Below are 23,362 nucleotides of genomic sequence, written 5' to 3' on the forward strand. Positions count from 1 at the left end.
ATTCCCGATTCCGATGATCGCACTATTCGTCAAGAGACACCCTAAAGCTCCCCGACTGGTTTAAAGCGAACGAAGGCTCTGCATCATCATTTATTAACGTGCGAACTGGTGATTAGTTCGACGAATCATCGTTTTTAGGGTTGATGCATCGGATTCCGAGACGGCGAGAAGCAAAACAAAGAGTCACGAGAAAATCATCTTCTGTGAAATTTACTGACGAAATCATAGTTAATGTAGTCCGAGAGAAGCGTGACGGAAGCATTACTTCTGTCAAATTTGTTGACGTTTTTTGTTGTTGTTGTAACTGACATCTACGCCAATAAACTACATTTTGTCATGCGGGAAAACGTTTGTGACGAAAATTCAGACAATCGTCTAATGTGCGGTTTGTATAAGTAATAAAGGTTGTCCTGTCATTAAATGGTTGGCTGACGAAACAACAACACTTGTGAAAAACTTTTTGACTTTCATCGCCGGTTTCGTCAACATTGACCGCATATCACCTCACTGTGACTTGTATTGTATTGTATCATTGGAAATTCGTTTGGTCATCGAATTCACTAATTTGTGTTAATAAGTGACAAGGAGGGAACACCAATTGACACTTGTGGTCTGACACCTATCAAGCGTTACTGAGCAGTCGACAAAGAAATATTATAAAAAGGCACAAATCGAAGATTTTATTTAATTTTCTACTTGGATTGAAAAAGATTTGAGGAAACCTATGTTCTGTGTTTGACTTAAAATCCGCTTTAGATTGCTGTCGTTATCGTCCGACTAAGGAGTTCAATATCATCAAAATAATCATCAGTGATGTGATTGTATGGAGCTTTGTGTCTTTCAAAGATAGTTGGATTTACGTGGTTAAAGTGAGGTGAAAACATAATTTTATGAAATGATCATGAAGTGTTGGTTTTCCTGAAAACCGTGACTGATTATTTTTGTTGTTAGTGAAGATCAAAGGAAACGCGTCTTCAATTACCCCCTTCAACGACAAAGGTGATCCAAACCATTATTTGGGTTCATTTAGCAAGAGTGTTTATCAGACTTCCTAACAATACGTTGTTTAAGTGAACTTAACAAAAGAACGTACTTCAGCTACTCACAAGGTGTGCGCCATTCAGCGAAAGTCTATCGACAGGAGAAAGGGAGCTTTGGCTTTGTGAAAGAAAAAAAAAGCAGGGCCCAAAGCCCGTGGGACGCGCTCACTGGAAGTCTTTTATAAACGTGATCTGATCTTGAGTGTGTTCAGAGAAGGAAAAAGACCTCGCACGGCAAACACGTACTTCGTCTTCGCTCGTTGCTAGCATGGAGACGACGGTTCTTATTTTGGAATTATGAGCAAGCGATGTGGATACTCGTCCTTCAAGTCATTTGAAGTTGAATTGAAAGGATAAATTTCAGAATTTGACGCTGTTGTTCATATATTTATAGTCACCTCTTCATGTTTATGCGTGAAGTGGAGGAATCATTCAACGGGGAAATCGTCTAATTGGATTGTTTCACATTTTGTTTTTAACAAACAAAGATTTGAATTAAGCGAAAAGGTAATAAGGCTCGCTGGAGAATAAAGGAGTGGTTGGCAAGAAACTTTCACCAGTTTATTTCATCTGTAAAGAGGATAACCATCAAAATCAGTTTGATCCATGATTACTTCTCCAAAAAAAGGGAAATAGAACCAATGAATTCGATCTGTGTTTCAGTTTAGACTCGGCTGACATGACACCATTCTTGGGGATTTAGATCAACGGTGTTCAGCCCGGGAGGATATACCGAGGCCCTATCCTGTAATTTGATTTTGTCTACAGTCGTGAAGCGTTCGCTGGAGGCAGAACATCCATTAGCGGCCAAAGAAATGATAAAATGGGTGACCGCGTTTCCGTAACGTGTCTTCAAGGAGAGGTGTTATTGATAACTCAACAAATGGATAAAAGGATCCTATGAAAATAACCCGTCAAGAAAAGGCGGTATTGCGTGTGAGCCTCATTTTACGTGAACTGCGTCGTCTTGTCGTGGTAATTTTTTATTCGACGCAAGCTAATTGAGGAAGGAGGTGCGTACATTTACAAGATTTCGAAAATCGTGTTGATTTTATTTTTTGATTCTACTCTTTCATCGCAAGAACATGTGAGGGATTAAAATAAAGGCGGTCACATGATATTAAGGTATGTCTACAGAGTGAAGTCGTGGATTGATTCATTTAAGCGTTGGTAGATATTTGCTGTTCGGACTGTTAATAAAAATCGTTACCATGACGAATAATTTAACAAACGGAACAGACGACGGTGACGGCGGTGGAGGCTATAGCCTCACCGGGTACATCATTGTCGGTATCATCCTCTATATCATTGTCGTACTCGCCATCGGTGGAAATGCGCTGGTTATCGCATCCGTCCTCGTCTTCCGAAAACTCCGCACGGTGACCAACTACTTCATCGTCTCCCTTGCGATCTCGGACCTACTACTCGCGCTTTTCGTCATGGACTTCAACGCCTGTTTCATCGTCCTTGGCGACTACTGGCCGTTCGGGCAGGTGTTCTGTCGATTTTATATCTCGATTGATATTATGCTCAGTACGGCATCCATTTTAAACTTATGCTTAATCTCTCTGGACCGGTACTGGGCCATTACATCACCTTTCAGCTATTATCAGCGAGTGAACGCCACGAACGCTATTATTTTAATCGTCGTCGTGTGGGTTACGTCTTTCCTTATAAGTGTGCTCCCAGTTATGTTGGGACTCCACGTAGATTATACTTTAGACGATGAGGAGTTCGACTTTTTCTACAAAGAACCTACATTTTGCGTATTGATTATTAATCAGTGGTACGCGTTAGGATCATCGGTCATTTCTTTCTTCATCCCCATATTTATCATGGGTTATACATATGCACGTATATTTATTGTTGCGAGGAGACAAGCGCGACAAATAGCCGCCTACAACAACACGGGACAGCGCATACAGGGCACGGACAAGAAGGCCCAGGGTTCGATGCGTCGAGAGCGTAAAGCAACCAAAACTCTCGCCATCATTGTCGGTGTCTTCATCGGCTGTTGGTTACCATTTTTCATTTTGAACGTGGTGGATCCCTTCTGCGGACGTTGCGTGCCTCCGACGCTCTTTAGCTTTACCGTATGGCTCGGGTATGTGAACAGTGCTCTGAATCCGATCATCTACGCACAGAATAGAAGCTTCCGAAATGCCTTCAAGACCATTCTCTTCTGTTACAAGTGCCGAGGGTTGTCCATGCGGCAGGCGGACAGTAGCGACGACCATACTGCCATGAGCAACACGAGCCGACAGGAGCGGCTTAGAGGACGTTTGGGCAATGGTTATAACACCACACCACGTCCTTCGCATTCAGATCACCGAAGTAGCGTCGAGAATTCAGCCGAGCAGAATCATAAGATGGTCAAAGACACTTCTTTGGTCATAGCTAATAAGAACGCAAATGCGAATGTACAGGACTCAAAGAAAGATAGCTCGTCACCTGTAGCTGTCGCTACCATCACCCATTCAGATGCTAATGGAAACGCAATCGATGTCCCACTTTAAAACAATGTGTATATCAGTTTGATCAAGCGTGTTTTGTTTTGGTTAAAATGCACTTTCTTTTCATACTTCTGTCCTAAACTATACCCCTCTAAGGGTTTTCCTGATACTTACATTATTACTTAATTTGTTGGTAACATTTCCGATTCTCACAAGTCATTAGCCGTTGACATCTAATATAATATATTATCATTAATTCACCGTATTCTTGATGATAGGCTGCATGGTAAAATACTGTTTAAGATATGCATCTGGTTATATTTTATCCTTTAGAAAATATATTTCAACAAACCGATAAAGTATTGAATAAATATTTGATAAATCAGTATATTAATAGATTAATAAATACAGAAGGAAAATGTTGAACCTTGAATGTTGAATCTTCAGTATGTTTTCGTCACATCTACTCTCAAAGCAAAATACTAAACGCAATGATCTTTCAATGAAGAAAATTTAGGTTTCAATAAAACATCAGATGAATTGATAAGTAAATCAAAAATGAATTGGTAAATGAATAAATTAGGATAACTTTGAATTTGAAACCATGTTCTTTAAATCTACGCTCCAAAAAAATAAATCAATACGCAAACCATGGCAACGAAGAAAAGAGGCTATTCGTGTTGAGTGTCAATAATTCTTGTTGTGTTAAAAATTGACGTATTGGGTGTTATTTTGAACCCAATGAACAAATGTATGTCAAATTCAAAATGAGTTTGATATGTACAAAAATCAAGCGAAGTCTTTCTGCAATAGAATACGTAGTTTATTCGCCCTAAGCATCTTCTTTGTCGTTTGTATTCATGAAATGTCAAGAACATAAAGTGATGATAATCGATGCGAAGATATGTAGATGATTTATTTTTCTCTCTGTAAGTGCTTTTTTTCATGAAAATCTATTTGCGTTTGATGGTAAAAATTTATCCACGCACAAACATGCAAAAGTACTAGTTTGAACGAGATCAAAAGTGATGTTTGCATTATATGCATGACAATTAAAAGCACTTAAATTTTTACTATTTTGCTGATTATTTGCCAACCCTGAATGCTTTCCTTTTTCGTACATGATCAGTTGCATAGCTTAAAGGGTAACAAATTACATGTATACCTACATGAAGTGTCAATTGACTGTGCTAATCCTAGCACAGTAAAATGAGTGTAATTACGTTTTTATTGGTAAAAAAGCCATGGGACTGATGTTATTTTTGAGGTGTTCACAATTAATTCATTAATAACCATGGCAACAGTGTCCGTCCTAAACGATCTTGTAGAGGATAGTTCTCAGAATGACACTGAAACGCTTTCATTTTATTTGCAACTCGTTGCCACCTCGGGCAATAAGACCATATCTGTTATACCCGCTATCATTATCAATTACAATTTTATACATGTATAATGTCTAATTATAGTCCATTTGCCTTGTCCACAATTAACAAGAGCGGATACCTTGTCGAGGAGAAATCTATAAACACGGAATACACCCCTTTTTTTACCTTCGCGAAACCACGCAGTATGCCTGTTTGCCTATTTAATCGTGATGCGTCATTTCCTTGACGTAAGGTTCCGTCATTGATAGCGCAGACTTAAAAACGCCAAGTAGATATCATACACCAGTTAAATGCAAAATGAACGGGGCACACATTGCTTGGAATTGCTAGAAGTAGGCCTAATTGTCTTCACAGGCTACATTAGCGCATCCGAAATGACGCTTTATGTGCAACAGGCATTATTTCATGCCGCCCAATCAAGTCCGGAACGCATTGCCTTTTAAGCTCATTACCTGTAGCAGAACTGGGAAGATATAGGATTCACCAGAAGTAAATTGATGCACGGTGAAAAGGGGTGGATTAAAATATTGAGATTAATGGAAAAGATAAGGCATCGACTGTCATAGTTCTTTGGGGGTTACTTTAATATACGTATCCACGCATGGAATGTCTTTAGGCAGATGAGGGTCCCGCACTTCGATTGCAAGTGAATCGCAGCTAATTTAGAATTGATAAATGCGTCACGAAAAAAATACACTCTCAAAATGATAAAGAGCAGTTAAAAAGTCAAAATAATGTTGACATGTACAGCCCCCACCAGGTGTTTTTTTAAGACGCACAAATTACATCGAAATTGACTATTGATTGACCAAGTTTACAGACGACATGCGTGAGATTTTGAGAAAAGTTATTGACTCAACAAATTGACATCGACTATGAATTCCTTTTTGTATCAATACCCTATAGCCACACCGACGAGACCGAAACCAGACCGACACCAGATCGACGCCAGACCGACCAGAACAACTTACACAGTCACACGGGCAAACCGGAATCCAGACTCCAAACTCCAAATCGACCGATTTTTGGCCATTCGGGGATAACGAGATGTTTTGTTCAATCTGTTGTCGGTCTGTTGTTGGTCTCTAAGGTGTTACTGGGTATCAAGCCAGACCGATTTAATCCAAACTGACTGATTAATTGGCAATCCGGGGTAATGTAATGTTTTATTCAGTCTTACATGTCGGTCTCATATCTTATATGACCGGGGTATATGATTGGTATTATACCGCCAGACCGATTCCAAACGGGCCGATTATTACCCATTCCGGGTAATATGATTTGGTTGTGTCTGATGTCGGTCTTCTGGGTTTAACTGCATGTGTATAACCTGAATCCTAATCAATGACCATAATATTTCTCGGTTATCACAGCCATGCTTTGGAGCCGGCTTTAAGACCGGGAACAGACCAAACTAAAGGGTTAGTTACATGACACCAATGGCCCTAAATCGGTCGATTTGGAGTCGTGACTGAGGTATTGACGTAATAATAAGACGGATAACACTTTACCCTGACAGATTTACATTAGAATCAAGCACGGACAGCATGGGTAATCACCCTTTAAAACGAACGAACTATCATGTGTTCTGCAATTCCACTGCTTTTGACTTGGAATTCTTGACGTGGAATCAATCGTTCTAGATATCCCAATTTGGGATTCAGATCAATCCGTCTTAAATGACATTTTGGCGCCTGTATACACCCCAAGACGTGGCTAACACGTCTTAAATCATCACGGACTCGACCGGTTCACGAAACATTAGGAACCTCAATCATAAGGGGGAAAAATTCCAAGAAGGAAAATCAATAGACAGTATTGAAAAAAATACTCTCCTAGAATGAGTTATGTATTTTAAACCTTAGCCCTGTTTCCAACGCTAGACTCTGCTTCTTCGGACGTAGCCCCATTATCATCTCTTTCATTTTCTTTCCCAGCATTTCCCCCTTTCCTTTACTTCTTTGTTAATTCCTCTAGACTCCCGTTCCTTTTGATGGAAACCTACAAAAAAAATGTAGCCCAATATGATTGATAAAATTAAAGGGAGTAAATATATTCACGTTCACATACAAATGTTTTTGGCTTGATATTTTAACACCCAAGTCGTTACTTCTTTGCTGGAAAAAGAGGGTGATGCAATCGACATTTAATAAGACGAGTGTTTAAATAATTGTAATGAGAATTTGTGTGAAAATGTTGAAAAGGAGGATACCATTCATATGTCTTCCATTATGATGTCATCCATTTATTAAGTTACGAAATTGTTTGCTAAGTTAGAATGTTTGGAGTCGAAATCACTCTCTAACTATTTTCTTGAAACGATGTTGTGGTTTTTTTAAAGGTGGACTCGGACTTGTGGGTTTTCTTTCTGTTTGCAGATACCAGGCAAAGTGTGTACCCCATAACTTTGACCATAGCAACGTAAATCCATTCTTGGAAAGAGATATACTGTACATTGACACAAACTTGAAAAGGTACTTTGTTGACAGACGGTAATTCAGGTATCTTGTGACCGACTTAGACATGTAATCAATTCTGTAATAATTTCTTTTTGTTCAAAAGTGTAGTTAGTTTCGTGACGTTGACGAAACTGTGAAATGGCATTTTTGGACAGTGCGGGATAAGATGCCTGTCAAAACTTTTAAATGGACTGGTTATTATTATAGGAATTGATCCCCAACTGCTCTTCAATAATACTAATTAGATAGCCCAAATCGATCTTGCACTAAGTTCCAAATTAGACCAACAGTTTAACAGTGTCTCAATCAATTTAGCGATGTCAAATTGAACGGTGTTCCTCAAATCGATTTCCTGTTGCAATTATGGTAGCTACAGCTATTTTTACGGTGCTGCGCAGTATATTAGGGTAATAGGCGAGTAGCTTTCATGTCTTTGTTCCACCATGTAGTTTTAAAAGGTCCTATTCTTTGGTTTGGCCCTTTCCCAAGCTCACGTTGTGAGTTCCAGGAGCTCTGACGGTCCGTCTCTTGTTCCTATTGTTTGCAGTCTGGTCAATATTTAAACTTTCCCTTGGCCCTTTTCTTAAACGAGACCATGACAAGTTTTCGCGGAGAAGACACAAACAAAGAATCTTGGTAACGCAAAGAAATGCCTGCTACCAAATAGTTATTGTTATCATAGGGTTGAGAAATTGCACGTGTGCGGCAACATGTAGGCTTTTACTGTACATTTCCGTATAGCAAATCATATCGTCTGTGTTCCCATTTATCTATATATAGTTGGGTTAGGTAAGATATTTCCTGTTAAATTATACTTTAAAAATACACCTTATTGCACATAAGGCGCAAACGTCGAAAGATTATCTTTAGATTTACTCAGAGTTTTGGACATACAGTTTGTGCTAAACTTCCCCAAAAAGTTTTCAGCTGTTATAAGTCATTGAAAGGTTCTTGTTTTTGTAGACCAACGGAGATAATTGTTGAACTGGAAAAGAACATGTATGTTGGTAAATTCCTCTTTTTAAAGATAAAAATATATGGGGGCTTTTTAGCATTTCGAATGTCCAAAAGCGTGAGCAACGATGGGTTAAATAAGGAACCCCAGGAGCTGTTCTACATGGTTACGGGGCTTGGCGGCTTCAGCCCCCTCCCAAGTATCTTATTAATAAATAAATTGAATGAGGTAATGTGGTATGGAAAAACAGTATGATCATACTTTCAATGACAAATGCATGAAATGGAAATGGCGAATGCAAGGATATAGACGAATATTATAGTATTAAATATGAAATTGTTCATTATTGAAAATGAATGTAATGGAGCGATTAACAATTATCATGAGAACTGTCAGAAGAGGAATATGATGAAAATGGATTTTTGTTGAGGTTGTCTTTCAGGTCAGGATATGAAGTATTATTATAAAGAACTATATAATTATTGTTGTCTTTCATGTATCTAATGCGCAGGAGGGGATATCCACTCTTTAAGAGGTCACAATCGTGATTCACTCCTCATCTTTGGAGTGAATTCCACTAACATTTGAATTGAATTCTAAGTCTAAAAGGAGTGGAAAGTTCACTCCTACGCATTAAGAGAGTGTTGCAGAAATGGAAAGAGTGGAATACACAGAGGCCGATTTAAATTGAAACACTGATGGTGATAAACTTATACAGTATTAGCAAGATGAAATGATCTGGTGAATACTGCGAGTTACTTATATCTTGATATTTTAGTATCAAAATTATTGACAATCCATTTAGAGAACTGTAACCTCTTAAAACAATGTATGAAATATATTTTGCCTCTTCAAAAAAATTATGGTTATTTTTATTTAATAATGCTCCAAGGAATAGTATTTTTATAACGAATTATGAAAAAGATTTTAGATTACAAGCGTAACAAATGTTTTTTAAAAGATACTTTCTACAAATTCCGACTTGATTCATACGTAACGATGAAACCCTGTAGATGGTATTGTGAATGTGCTCGGTCAAAAATATTTCAGGAAAAATAATTTTCAATTTGATTAATGAGAATGAAAAGTGCTTTCAAAAGAGAATGATCAATATCATTGGGCACAAATGTTTAATGGAAATATAATTTAACCATTTAAAGGTGTAGAATGTAATTAAAGTCATTGTGCTCGGTTGCAAATGTTTTTTAAGGCCCTTTTAATCTGTGTAATTTTTCTGTGCCTGGTTAACAACTGAGATATTCATTGTTGACGGATATACTGTGACGCAAATTCGAAATTAATGTTTAAAATCCCCACTGACGCTATGAAACGCACGTGCAAGTAAAGATGTATTTATAGGTGCTGCCGTGAAATATTTTGATATTCAATGCTTTTTGTAATTGTTGTATAGAGAGTTTTTTTTCTTACATTAACAAATTGAATCGAGAACATAGAGAGTTTATCTTGATATTTGTACGATATATTGTATAATACGCGGATGTATATATTCTTGTTCACAAACTGAATAAAACGCCTGTTCTCACAAGAAACACATCTTTTGATTTTGTTTCATTTTATATAATTTTCTCTTATTTAAAATTTCAAAGGTAGTGAAGATATCAGGAATTTTTAGGTTAATGGTGTACGCATGCATTTGAGGAGTTGGGTTAATATAGGATTAAGACATTTCAGTGAAACATTGATGATGTTGATGATATTGATGAGGATGATGATGAAAATCACGATAATGATGATTATGATAGTGATGGTGATGATGAACAATGATGGTGATGATATATGGTGATGATAATGATGATGATATATGGTGATGATAAAGATGATAGTGACGATGTTGATGATATATAATGATGCTGACGATACATGATGATGGTGACGATACATGATGATGGTGACGATGGTGGTGATGATAATGATGATGATAATGATGATGATGATGATATGTAATGATGATGATGATAGTGATGATGATGATGATATATAATGATGATGATGATAGTGATGGTGATGATGATGACGATGGTAGTGATGGCCACCTGTCTCTCTTTCTGTCTTTCTTGTCATCTCTCTCTCTCTCTCTCTCTCTCTCTCTCTCTCTCTCACACACAAACACACCACCACACACAACCGCACACACACACGCGCTTACTCTTCCATTTATTTCCCTCTATCTCTTTCTTTTCCCTTTCTATAGCTGCCCAACAACATAATTAAAACACCTTGGCAAAAAGGCATAAAATGACATCTTGCTTTGTAATCTTTAATTTAATTTGGGGTATGTTAATTTTACTCACGAACAGGAAACAATAAACGCTTCGAAAAAGACATCATTTTATGTCACCATTGCCTGAACTCTTACGATGCTGTCCCCTGCATGTATGTATACACTCTACAATCATTTAGACCATGTTTACCCGACATGTTTGCCAAGTCCCCTGGGCAAATGACCCCATGATGTGAGCTAGCAAAACTTGTTTGCCATCGTCCCCCAACACTCCTAATTAGTAAACATATTACACATCATTCTAGATAACAGACTGGCGGCGTCAGAAAAAAAAACACGTTTTTCCAATTCTGTCAAATTTGGATCGGAATTGTGCGAAACTATACCATGTCTATAGGTTATTGGTATTCTTTATTTTGAACATATTAAAGGTCATCTCAGGAGAGGGATAACATTATAACAAGATTTCGATTAGGGTCTTGAGACATATAGTTGAAGAGCAAAGTAAGGAGAGTGAAGGCAACAGGCTGAAAATGAAACATACAATGCAAAGTAGTCACATGATTTATAGTATGTGATGTATGATTTATCAATACAAAATATTTACTGCAGAATAAATATTATGTGATAGATGAATATATTATCAAATGTACAATATATGATACATAATAAAATGTGCTATAATATAATGTATACAAAATAAAGTTGAAAAACAATTATTGTGACTGTTTATAATAATCATTAATTCATATCAGTCAAGAACTGGCGATACATATCGTTTGGGATATGTTTTAACTGTGTTGTGAAATAAGAAAAATGTTGAACTGTCTACAAATCTGTCTTGAACTACTTCAAGGACACAAAGGTTATCGTTTGACGTACTGCTTATTTTGTATCTATGTCTCTAATTACCTCCAGACTAAAATGTAAAGAAAAGATTTCACCCTGTAATTGTTTTATTGGTAGTCCTATATGTTCCAAACACTTTAGATCGATATTGTGTAATAGCTAAAGAAAAACTAAGTATATTCCAATTATCAATCAAAATGTAAATCTGGCATTCTAAGTGAGATTGTAACCTCAATATTGCAAGAACGAGCTATTATTAACCTGCACGAATATATTTATTTTGCAGACGAACAAATTTCACGGGAAATACATCGCTTTTAGACCAATTAATTTTCAAAGCTTCTGAAATTCAGATGAAAGTCTGGAATTGAACTTACAGTATCATCTTGCCTATTAATTACATTGACATTGAATTAGGAAAAACAGACAAAAGACGACAGCCTTCCAAAAGGAACAACAGAGATGTATTCTCACAAGACAAGCAGGCATATCGTTAATGTTTTGAGTTCTGATTTGACCCCGTTCAGAGGATATGGGTTAAGAATTTAAATAATATAATTATATAATTATGTAAGTTCACGGAAATTTTATTTTCACAAGACAAGCAGGCATATCGTTATTATTTTAAGTCCTGATTTGACCCCGTTCAGAGGATATGGGTTGAGAATTTAAATAATATATGACTTCAGAAAAGGTTCACGGAAATTCGGTCGAAGGCATATACTTGAGTATTTCCAGTTCTCATTAACATACCAACAATCTTAGACATGGAGGGAGGGGTATACTATATATTTTTAACTAGATGAATCAGAGGGTCTACAAAAAATAGTACTCGCCAGGCCCTTCAAAAGCTTCTCTGCAAAGTTTGAGCCGTCACGTTCGCATACACTTGCTTGCTTCCAACCTAGCAACCGTCTAGTCGTCATTATCTTCTATTAACTTATTTAAACCCTTAGGTGTAATTCTCTTTTTCCAAGGCGGCCAACTTTGGCGAATCGCTTTGATGCTAATTTTACCCTAGAAGATAATTACCGAATGATAACCAGGTTGTAGTTATACTTGTCCCCGATTCGCGACACCATATAGGAATGCGGTATACAAAAGCGGGCAGTCGTGGATCCAAGGAGGCGCTGGGTATACAGGTGCCCCCCCCCCCCCCCACTCAAAAAGAAGAGGGGGAATGAGGACGAAAAAAGGGGGGATGGGCTGATTGACCCTCATCTCCTGATGTTTTTTTATATATTTTTTTTTTGCTAGCTAGTTTACTTGCTTGTTTGCTCGTCAGAGAATAATGTGCGCCCCTACTCTAGATAATTCTGGATCCACCATCGAGAAGGAGGAGGGGCATTTGCAATTGACAAGCAGTAATTGCTCTTTGTATTGCTGTGGATAATTGAAGATTGAGGCTTTTCTAAAAACCTACTATCTATTCGGAAATATCGAGAGAAAAAACTTAGCACGATCGATTCTGTAAACGATTTAAGGGAATGTTGTGTCCCAAGGCTGATCTAAATTACCTATAGTAATTAGGCTATTGCCCTAATTTCTGACATCTCATTAAACATCCTAGAGTTTGGCATTGTTTTGTATTAACCCCCATGAATGAATGAAGACTGCTGGAAAACAATTTCCCACTTGACTATGTAATGGGGAAAAACGCTGAGAGAAAATGCAAACAAAAGCAAATGAAGAAAAAATGTTAAAACGAATTATAACAAAGTAAGAATTCGGATGCCGGCCAAAAATGAATTTTGATTATGTAGATTGCTCTTCAAATATATAATAATGATCATAAAATGCAATACAATATTTGTTTCTTTCAAAATTGATGGAATGTTAAAGAAATACACCCAAAGAGAGCATTTGTACATTTGAACAAAATGCCAAAATCATGAACTTTGGTACATTTGTCCTTAGGCCTTCAAAAATTTAGAGACTAAATCTGAAATGCATATATTTGCATACATCGTGTACGATATCTAAGTAATTAAGGACTGTCTTTTATCCGATAACGGCGAAACGCATAGATCTGTAGACCATGTAATTCCCTTCAAAATCCCCGATTACATGGTGTTGACGCAAAAAACAATTAACCCTTGTTAATGTTGTATCTTGTCACGTTATTTCTTGTTCTTGTTGTTGTTGTTGTTGTTGTGGTTGTTGTTTTGGAGGAATATTCGTTGGTGATTTCACGTCACAATGATAAAATAAAACCTCTCGATTCTCTAACGAAAACTCCACTCTATTTTTCTTATTGTATAAATAGTTACGAATCAGAAAACTGGATTTCAACCGAGGTTAGGGGCGTATATTTACACGGGGACAAATTTAATACAAGTTATATTCACCCCCTCTTTGTTATCTTCAAGGCTTTTTCATTGAACATTTTGAAGGGAAATGGTAGGTAGTAGAAACAAAAGTCCCATCAATAGATTTTTTTAAATATGAAATTTAAAAAAAATCGCCTCTTGGTAGCCTGAATCAGGAGCAGCAGCATCTTCTTACAAAGTCAATTTTAATTGTATGTGTCATCTTCGTATTATATTTAATTTTTTCTAATGCAGTATTCTATGGTTTTGTCTTAATTGTTGCAACGCTCCAAGACTTCAAACTTAAATATTTCTTTAATTCCAATATGAAGGCATTCGGGTGTTAAATCTGTAGAGCATCTATCAATTTTCAAAATAAATAATCGAAAATGCAATTAAATGTGCAAACGGACCTGTAATACCCCCCCCCCCCCCTTCAACAAATTATTTTAAAAAAATATTACAGCAGTGAGTTGCAGGACGCTTGCAAATCATTTTCGGAAGGGGGGGTATGGATAAATAATCCTGTAATAATGGGGCAGCCAGGTTACCCCCCCCCCCCGATCAACGCCCCTGTTAGTCTTATTGCCAAATTTACAATAACAAATTTGAGATTATTCATTCGGGAACCACTTTGCTGTCTTTTGAATAATTGTAAAACTCCCCAATTGATCGATCTTGCGCTGACGTACACTCAGACGACCTTGGGCGATGAGTTGGTCTATTGACTATTTGCTCATGTACTCAGGGTATTATTAAGACTATTGAGTTCGAGCCCACCGCTTTAACGACTATCGAGTCTTCCTTAATAGTTTGATAATATTTGCAAGTGTGATGTCTTTGGAAAGACAGGCTTATACAAATAAAAGGGAAGTTGAGTGTGACGATCTCTTTTAATTGCAATAAAAATTTGGTAAGTAAGTGTTTAGTTGAGCCCACACCACCCCTATTTCAGCACAAACAATCCCTCTCACCCTCCTCTGTCTCTGTCTCTCTCTCTCTCTGTCTCTCTCTCTAAAGAGTGAACGATGTTGTTGTCTTCTCCCCTCTTCTCGATCCGTTTTGCAAAGAGACTCTTTATTTGCGCCTTTGTATGTTTTATTCGTTCTCTTATTCCACGTATTTTCTCTCTTTTTTTTCTCTCTCTCTCTCTCTCTCTTTCTCTCTCTCTCTCTCTCTCTCTATCTCTTGTATCTTCTCTCCTGCAATATCTTCCCCATCATGACAATCTGCCTATATAATAAGACAGTAATATTATTTCTTATGAAATCCGGTTATTTTTTTACAAGCTAAGAAGAAGACCTACCTATACAGCACTTTCTCTCACAAATATTGCAGCATTCCAAACCCCCAACAAAATGCTATATGTAATTGTAAGCGCCTTAATTCGCTTCGTCTGCTGAAACAAGTGATTAATGTTCCTACCCTTATCCAAGCACTTTATCCTTCAATCCTAATGTTTAGGCTATTGATTCGATTTGAAAGGGAATATTTCCGGGCTCAACTACAAACAATTACCGAGAGCATGGAGATTCACTATTTATATATTTTGATCACCGATTTGGGTGTAGAGTACAGATAACTCGAGAGGAATTGAAAATGCGTGTATATATATACAAGGGTTATGGTTACTCTAAAAGAGGAGGGGAGGAGGGGTGAAGAGAAAAGAAGAGAAGAAGAGGAGAGGAGAGAAGAGAAGAGGAGAGAAAAGAAGAGAAGAGGAGGAAAAAGAAGAGACGAGAAGAGACTGCCCCATCGATAGTCATCGTCATTCGTTGGTACATCTACAGTATTTCACGAAAATATTTCAATTCAAAATTCCTTGAATGATACAGACCGAGAAACTAATCTTGTATGTAAATATACGGTAAACCATTCACTTCAGGAAATAGAATATGTCCGAAAATATGAAATGTTGACGGGACAAAAAACTATTAAAAATGTATGACAAATCAACTACAACAAAATCAGGCCAATCACTCGGGTCCACAAATTAATTGCAATAGATGATAATTGTGCCTGAATAATTTTAACCAACGAAAACCAAAAGCAATTAACCTAATTTGGTATTTTTCCATTATATCCTGCAGACGAGATTTTTTTTTTGTATTCCATAGGGGAAGACCATGTGCCTCTGCCCCCTCCCCATCCTCATTTTGATTTGAACCCACTAATTGTAAGGATGATATATCCAGATGTCTGAGGAGAGGTTTTGTAGAGGTTTCTGCGATTGAAAGATGGTTTGATTTCACGTGACATTTGATTTTCGTCGATGGCGGATCGAAGTTTAATGAAGATTGCTTAAAGCCCCAGTCATACTTAGCTTACCGTTTTCAACGAATCACCACGAAATGGGGCATTTATTTATCTGTTTATTTGTTTGTTTGTTTGTTTGTATATGTCAATAATTTATTTGCTGATGTCTTAGGAGAGATTTTCAAAAGGTTCTGAAATAGATTGTGAGCTGAGTTGATTTCATGTGATGTTTGATTTTCGTCGATGGCGGATCGAAGTTTAATGAAGATTGGTTAAAGCCCCAGTCATACTTAGCTTATCATTCTCAAGGAATCACCACGAAATGGGGCATTTATATATTAATTTATATGTTTGTTTATTTGTTTGTTTGTTTGTGTGTATATTTTTATAATATATTTGCTGGTGTCTTAGGAGAGATTTTCAAAAGGTTCTGAAATAGATTGTGAGTTGAGTTGATTTTACGTGACGTTTGATTTTCGTCGATGGCGGATCGAAGTTTAATGAAGATTGGTTGAAGCTCCAGTCATACTTAGCTTATCGTTTTCAACGAATCACCACGAAATGGGGCATTTATATATTAATTTATATGTTTGTTTATTTGTTTGTTTGTGTGTATATTTTTATAATGTATTTGCCGATGTCTTAGGAGAGATTTTGGAGAGGTTTCTTGGATAAGTCGTGAGTTGGTTTGATTTCACGTGACGTTTCATTTTCGTCGATGGCGGATCGAAGTTTAATGAAGATTGGTTAAAGCCCCAGTCATACTTAGCTTATCGTTTTCAACGAATCACCACGAAATGAGGCATTTATATATCAATTTATCTTCTTCTTTTTTGTATATGTCAATAATTTATTTGCTGATGTCTGAGGAGAGACTTGCGAGAGGTTTCTGGGATAGATTATGAGTTGGTTTGATTTCATGTGACGTTTCATTTTCGGGGATGGTGGGTTGAAGTTTGATGAAGATTGGCAAATCACTGTCCAAGTCACACTGAGCTTTCAAGTACATGTACAATCACAACACTCTTGTACATTCCTCTTGTTATTATTACATATATTCATCTATTAATTCTCTTATCGTTAAATTTGTTGTACCTTTATGTAATTATTCATTCGGTTGATTACTTATTCATTTGTATATCTATCATTTTTTTCGGTCCTTATTATTTATATATTTATTTATCTATTTTCTCTTTCTTTCATTTATTCGTTCTATTTCTTATTTTCTTTTTTTATAAGAATAAAAACAACCAGAAAATAATTAGAGAAAGAAAATAAGAAAAACAAAAAATAACTGGGGGAAAGGCCAGGAACAAAAAAAGAAACGAACCCGGAAAAAACCCAAAAGGATTAAAATGGAAGTAAAGCATATAGAACAAACACAAATTTGAAAACAAAAGAAAGAAAGGTAGAAGGGGGAAGAAAGAAAGAAAGAGGGGGAATAAAAAGAAAGGAAGGAAGGAATAGATGAGAAAATTATTACTATTGAAATAAACAACTTTTATGGATCGTGAAAGGAGTACTCCATTCCATCAGATGAGGGGGCGCTATACCATAAACAATAACATGCGACTCCTGATAATTTGCCATGGGTCGTTGCGAGTAAACTTATTCTTTTGAGGAAATACCCGTTTTTGTTTTCTAATTTTACCTTAACATCTCGTTCCGTTCATTGTCCTTTTTTTCATTATAACTGTCTCTGTTTACGTCTCTCTCTCTCTCTCTCTCTCTCTCTCTCTCATACACACGCCCCTCTCCCTCTCCCTGTATCTCTCTCTCTCTCTCTCTTTTTTCTCTCACTCCTCTCACCCTCCCTCTCGTTTGTATTCACTCTTTCTTTGTCAGCCCCCCCCCCTCTCTCTCTCTCTCTCTCTCTCTCTCTCTCTCTCTCTTCCTCTTTACTGTTTCCGTTCCTGTATATTAATTTAATACTTCCTAATACTTTCTTTTTTTTGTTGGTAATCACGTTTTCTGTCATTTTCCCAACCTTCCTCATTTCTGCTCCTCTCTAATAAGGCCCCACCAAATACATCAACCAAATCAACGAGGCAAAAAAGTCAAACACCTTCAAATATGAAATTAAATACATTTATATATAAAGTATCTGACAAATTTATGCTATGCAATAAATGCATCATATCAATGTATAAATATGATGTAAGAACTGAATATCAAAATATCATGAGCAGTGAACAGCACAGCCTCCGGCGAAGCACTGCTTTTGAATAAAGTATTCACCCTGTAATTAGGTCAATATTGTATCCATTATGACCAAATACAAGCATATTTTCTTCATCTAGCCAAAAGAACTTTGTAACATAGGGATGATAAGGGCACTATGAACAAATTATTTTCAGTACTTGGGACATCACAGACTCAAAATAATAATGAATTTTTATCAACAAAGTAATTCTAGATAAATTTGGCACTGACTTTTGCGGCAAAGTGATATCATGACATGCATTTTTTAAAAAGATGAAAAAAACAAAAAGAGGCAAATTTCTTTTTGCAATCCTTTGACCGGAAACTTTCAAATATGCTTTCCCAGTTTAAGATAGCTGTTGTGAATGACACTACCACTTCCACACTTTACTTTCTTTTAAAGAGATACTGAACTGATGAACTTTCTGCCCTAGCGTTCTGTTTATTGCACAGTGCCATCTCATGGTCAACTTGCCAACAGTGAGTAACACAGTACATTATTTCCACTTCGCAAACAGTTGACCGACTCTATGCAAAAACCCAACAGCACAGCTACAGAAGCAGCGAGTTACGGGACCATAGTATGTTACATCTGACCTGAGGTGGCGCTAGAGGGGGTTTGCAGTAGTGCTTCAAATACAGTATGGCTTTTAATAATACAATGTACCTTCAGCACTACCACAGTATAAAATCAGAGGGATTTTCAAATTGAACAATGAACTTGCTCCGATAACTTCCTACATGTATAATCAAGTCATAAGTCATGTATTTTATTCATTATTACCAGAACTGAAAATCTCCTATGAAAATTATTTTCTATGGTGGAATTTATGACATGGTAAGAACTAAGATATAAATTGGGTCAAGTAATTCCACCTTCGTATAGACTCTAGAGAGTACCAAGTGGTATCCCAGATATGTTACCCATATATATATGCTCTGATTAAATTTACAGCCCAAAATTAATCAAATTGACCTTGTAAATGCTTAACATCTTATTTTATGAGTTCATCCATTTTGTTTAAATGGAAAAGAAGAGGTCAATACTTGGTACTCAATAATCTCTTACTGGGGGTCCAGACATTGAACATTTGTGGGTGCCTGTGCACCAGGGCAACACTTTGCTCACAAGTAGAAGTTAGGAACTCATAACCACAATGAAACATGTCCAACATCCCAATCAAACTTGTGTATTTAAAATGAACACGCTTTTTAACAGTATGTCGGCACACTTGAATCTATGATGGTTTCTTGACAAATGCAGAAACCTCTGTTTAAATTCAAGCCCTGCATTTAGTAACTTACTTCATATTACCACACATAGATTTGCTTGTAATATTTATATATGTTTATGTATGTGTTTATTATTTAATTTTAATTTTTTTTTAATTGTATTTTGATATTGTAATTTTAAGCAGGGGATGATCCCCGATAAACCTCTGTGGTTTTTGATCATCTTTTGTTTCAATGCTTTTATATTTGATTGAAATTTATATTGTCTTTTATGAATCTGTGGAAATAAATGAAATTGAAATGACATGAACATCTAGTTACAATACATGCACATGTACAATTTGTTGTATGAGAATCATTGTAAAGTTATCTTATAAATGCACATTCTGGGTACAGAGAGGACTCAATTATGTGAATCGTTTACAAGTATTTCAGCTCTGCTTGAGTTTTTTTTTAATCGGATTATACATGTACATGTACAACCTTAGAAGGGATACCGGTATGTATATATCCTTACATTAGACTCTGATGCTTTTCGATGCCACAAAATGACTGGAAAATCATCATCAAGAAATCAGCAAATAATATCACTATTCAAAGATCATTAATCTTAATGATGGATGGGGGCATGTCGGACAAAAATAAAAATAGAAGTGTATAAGGACAGAAACAGACAGAAAAATTAATCGTGTACAGCTACATGTAGAATGGATGAATGCAACTTCAATAAAGTTTACCAGGCTTTCCATAATGATAAGGAGTATAAAGAAAATCAAGAATAACATAAAACAATGCACACAGAACCCAGGTCGGACTTGGGTTCTGTTGAAGGCCCTATTTTAAGCAAGCACATGAGGGTGCGTTACTAACGAGTCGCTTTTATGTTAATTAAGAGTGTATTTTAACTCGCAAAATGTCTTTACAGACAGTATTTGAAGCTCATATTTTGAATACAGTATTACAAACTATTAGTTGTTAATACATGTAGGTATACTTTGAAGAAAAAATGATATGCCCCTATTCTAAGCCCCTTGTTATCTCATTATTACCTCCCATTTCATCAACCAATTCATCTGTAAAGAGCTAGATGGGCTTTAACTCATATATTCAAACAGATAGATCACCCCTTTCTGGCTCTGTAGAGATGATATCATGGGACATGTAACCTCCAGTACGGTCTTCAAAACTAAAAATAGAGCATATTCATTCAGGATGTACCTATATTTCTGTTTTTTCCAAAATTCCAGATGTTTTATAAATGAAAGTGCTCATCAATTACACTAATGATCAAAAACATGAATGATGACGAGAAAATCCAACATCTTCCAAAATAATGATCCGCCTTATAAACTATAATCGTAAATCAAAATTAACCTGTTCAAGATTACACTTCATAAAGTAGGCAAATGGAATCAAACACAATTATCTTCACATTCCCCAAATCAAAAGTGATTTGATGATCATAATTGCCTCCTACACAGAAAAAAGCCATTGTTACAGGTATGTGATATACATTAGCATCATTGCACATGATTATTTGGTTTGAAATGAAGGTAGACATGACAGCATTGGATTCACTTTAGTACATTCATGTATCACCTTTAAAGCCCCACTGCACTACTTGAAGCTAACTTGCTCCCTCTATATAGAAAACAATGCCTAAGCGGTGCCCGTGGGTCCCCCATGATCCTCTTTTTCTTATGTTAACTGAGAGCTGAGTTGATGAGATACCCACCTGTCAGTGGCCATGCTGGGTGGTCTAATCCCTCCTGGCCAAACTAGTACAGACAGGCTTTAAGTAAAGACGGACAAACAAATATATTACATCCCCATTTTGATACCTAAAAATGAAAAATTGTTTGCTGAAAATCTCTGAAGAACCAGAGAGGTGGCCTGGGGGTGTTTTACAAAGATCCTAAGTCGAACTTAACTCTAAGTTGGACTTAAAAATTATGGAGAGCCATTTGTAGCCTTAAAATAAAATATATTCAAAAGCGAAAAATCAAGTATTTTAGACTTTTTATAAAGTCCACAAGAACATGAAATCCCCTTGATAATATAAAATATGAGTGATTTGAATCAACATTTTATGCCTTTCAAAAATAACTTTTGCAAATATTTTCATAGCTGCTAATGGCTTTCCATAAATGTTAAGTCCAACTTGATAGAGATAAGTTCAACTAAGGATCTTTGTGAAACACCCCCTTGGTCTAGTGAATACGTTGCTGGACTGCGAATCACAGTGTTCACGGTTCAAGTCCCTCTTCTGCACCAACGCCCTTTGGCAAGTTATTACATTACGTTTGCCACTTTCAACCCGGGTGTAGTAAATGGCAGAGCTGCCAACCTTGTGCGACCAAAAAAAAAGGAATTTCAAGCCAAAAAAAGGAATTCATAAAAAGAAACTTACAACCACGCGCGACACACTTTCAATGCAGAAATGTTCATTCATCATGCTGTTTTTTCCATACAAGCAGGTAATTTTTTTGGTGGTTATTTTCGTATTATCAGCATTTCATTTCTTTTGAGAATATTTTTTTCTTCAAGTATGTTTCAAAATTAGTTTTCTATTGAATTTGTGATCAAATCACCATTTAAGGGCAGTTGTTTGACGTGCGGTATGTAAAAAAAAAAAAAAAAAAAAAAAAAAAAAAAATTATTAAAAAACATATTTTATGAAGAAAAAACGTAATGCCGGAATTTGGAGGAAAAAACAAAAAAACAGAGTAATTCCTGCAAAAATGGAATGGTTGGCAGCTCTGAAATGGGTACTCGGTAGGAAAGGCATTCCTTGAATGCTTGTGCATCTTATCACTGTAGCCATGCTAAAGCCGCGGTAATAATATGATTGCAGGGCCATCAGGGAGAACAGTATTAAAGATGAAGTTGAGTTCTGGTCATGCGATTGCATTGTGAAAGAAATGGTGTGGAATCGACCAGAAAGGTTTATCATCTAGCATATAAGAATTTGTGTGTATTGCAAGGTTCTGGAATCATCAAAATGATAAATAATTTGGCCAAGTCTTTGTAAAGTTACAAACACTGTACACGGAAAGATGTATATGGGACTACACAAACACGTTACATGAGATATTTAGAATATGAAGGCATTTGAAGAGCCATGCTTTTTAGGGAACATGTCTTATCTGATGTTCTTCCACACTTGCATAATAAGAATGATAATGCTCACAAATTATTTTTCACCTCTTCCCAGAACTCAACCTTCTCTTTAATACTGATGAGGCTACCATGGACAAGACATCATTCTTATTGAATTATATTTTCTAGTCCTGAAAAAAAAACTAGGTAAATACTATATTTAAGGGAAAAGAATTCAAAGCCTTTCCTTTTATGTCTAAATGTATAAAAAAAAAATTTAAAAAAATTATTTACCCAAAATGGGAGTTACAGTAGTACTTGAATTTAGTAGCAGTGTTTATTCAGGTTTAATAACTATCCTGCAAAACATTGAAGACGAGTACATAAATACACATTCCTATTAAAGGACCGCCCTAAATAACTAGAAATCCTCAATCATATCATAACCATCAAATAAAAGGCCCTTGATAACTGGCTAGAGTCTACAGGAAATGCATGTTAAACCAAAATTAAAGTGTATCCATAGGATTAAAAATAAAAGTGAGTTCTGGTAATGCGATTGCATTGTGAAAGAAAAGGTGTGGAATGGATCAGAAAAGTTGATCATGTAGCATGTAAGTATTGGTGTGCACTGCAAGGTTCTGGAGTCATCAAAATCCTAATAAATTTGGCCCAGTCTTGATAAAGTAACAAGCCCTGTACACAGAAAGATGTATATGGGACTACACAAAATTGTGTAGGGGCTAGTACTACCTTTTTTTCTTATCTTTCTATGCTCATTTCTCAGCCAGTATACATTTTCTTCCAAAATTGTTTGGCACATGACATTTATTTGTAATCTTGAACATTCAGTGTAAGTATCGTTTGATTCTGTGAGAAT

General features: G+C 36.3%; 1 protein-coding gene across 1 annotated transcript; it reads left to right on the forward strand.

Annotated features, from left to right (window-relative positions):
• The first annotated feature begins 1,099 nt into the window (after positions 1–1,099).
• LOC115927050 (D(1) dopamine receptor-like) lies at positions 1,100–4,394 on the forward strand. The gene has a single exon (XM_030992547.1). The coding sequence runs from the start codon at positions 2,252–2,254 to the stop codon at positions 3,554–3,556; it is 1,305 nt and encodes a 434-aa protein (XP_030848407.1). The 5' UTR covers positions 1,100–2,251; the 3' UTR covers positions 3,557–4,394.
• The last annotated feature ends 18,968 nt before the right edge of the window (positions 4,395–23,362 follow it).

Source organism: Strongylocentrotus purpuratus, unplaced genomic scaffold (assembly GCF_000002235.5).
Source record: "Strongylocentrotus purpuratus isolate Spur 01 unplaced genomic scaffold, Spur_5.0 spur5_contig_847, whole genome shotgun sequence".
Classification (NCBI taxonomy): Eukaryota; Metazoa; Echinodermata; class Echinoidea; order Camarodonta; family Strongylocentrotidae; genus Strongylocentrotus; species Strongylocentrotus purpuratus.

Coding starts and splice junctions, on each gene's coding strand:
- LOC115927050 (XM_030992547.1), top strand. CDS start 2,252: ATGACGAATAATTTAACAAACGGAACAGACGACGGTGACGGCGGTGGA.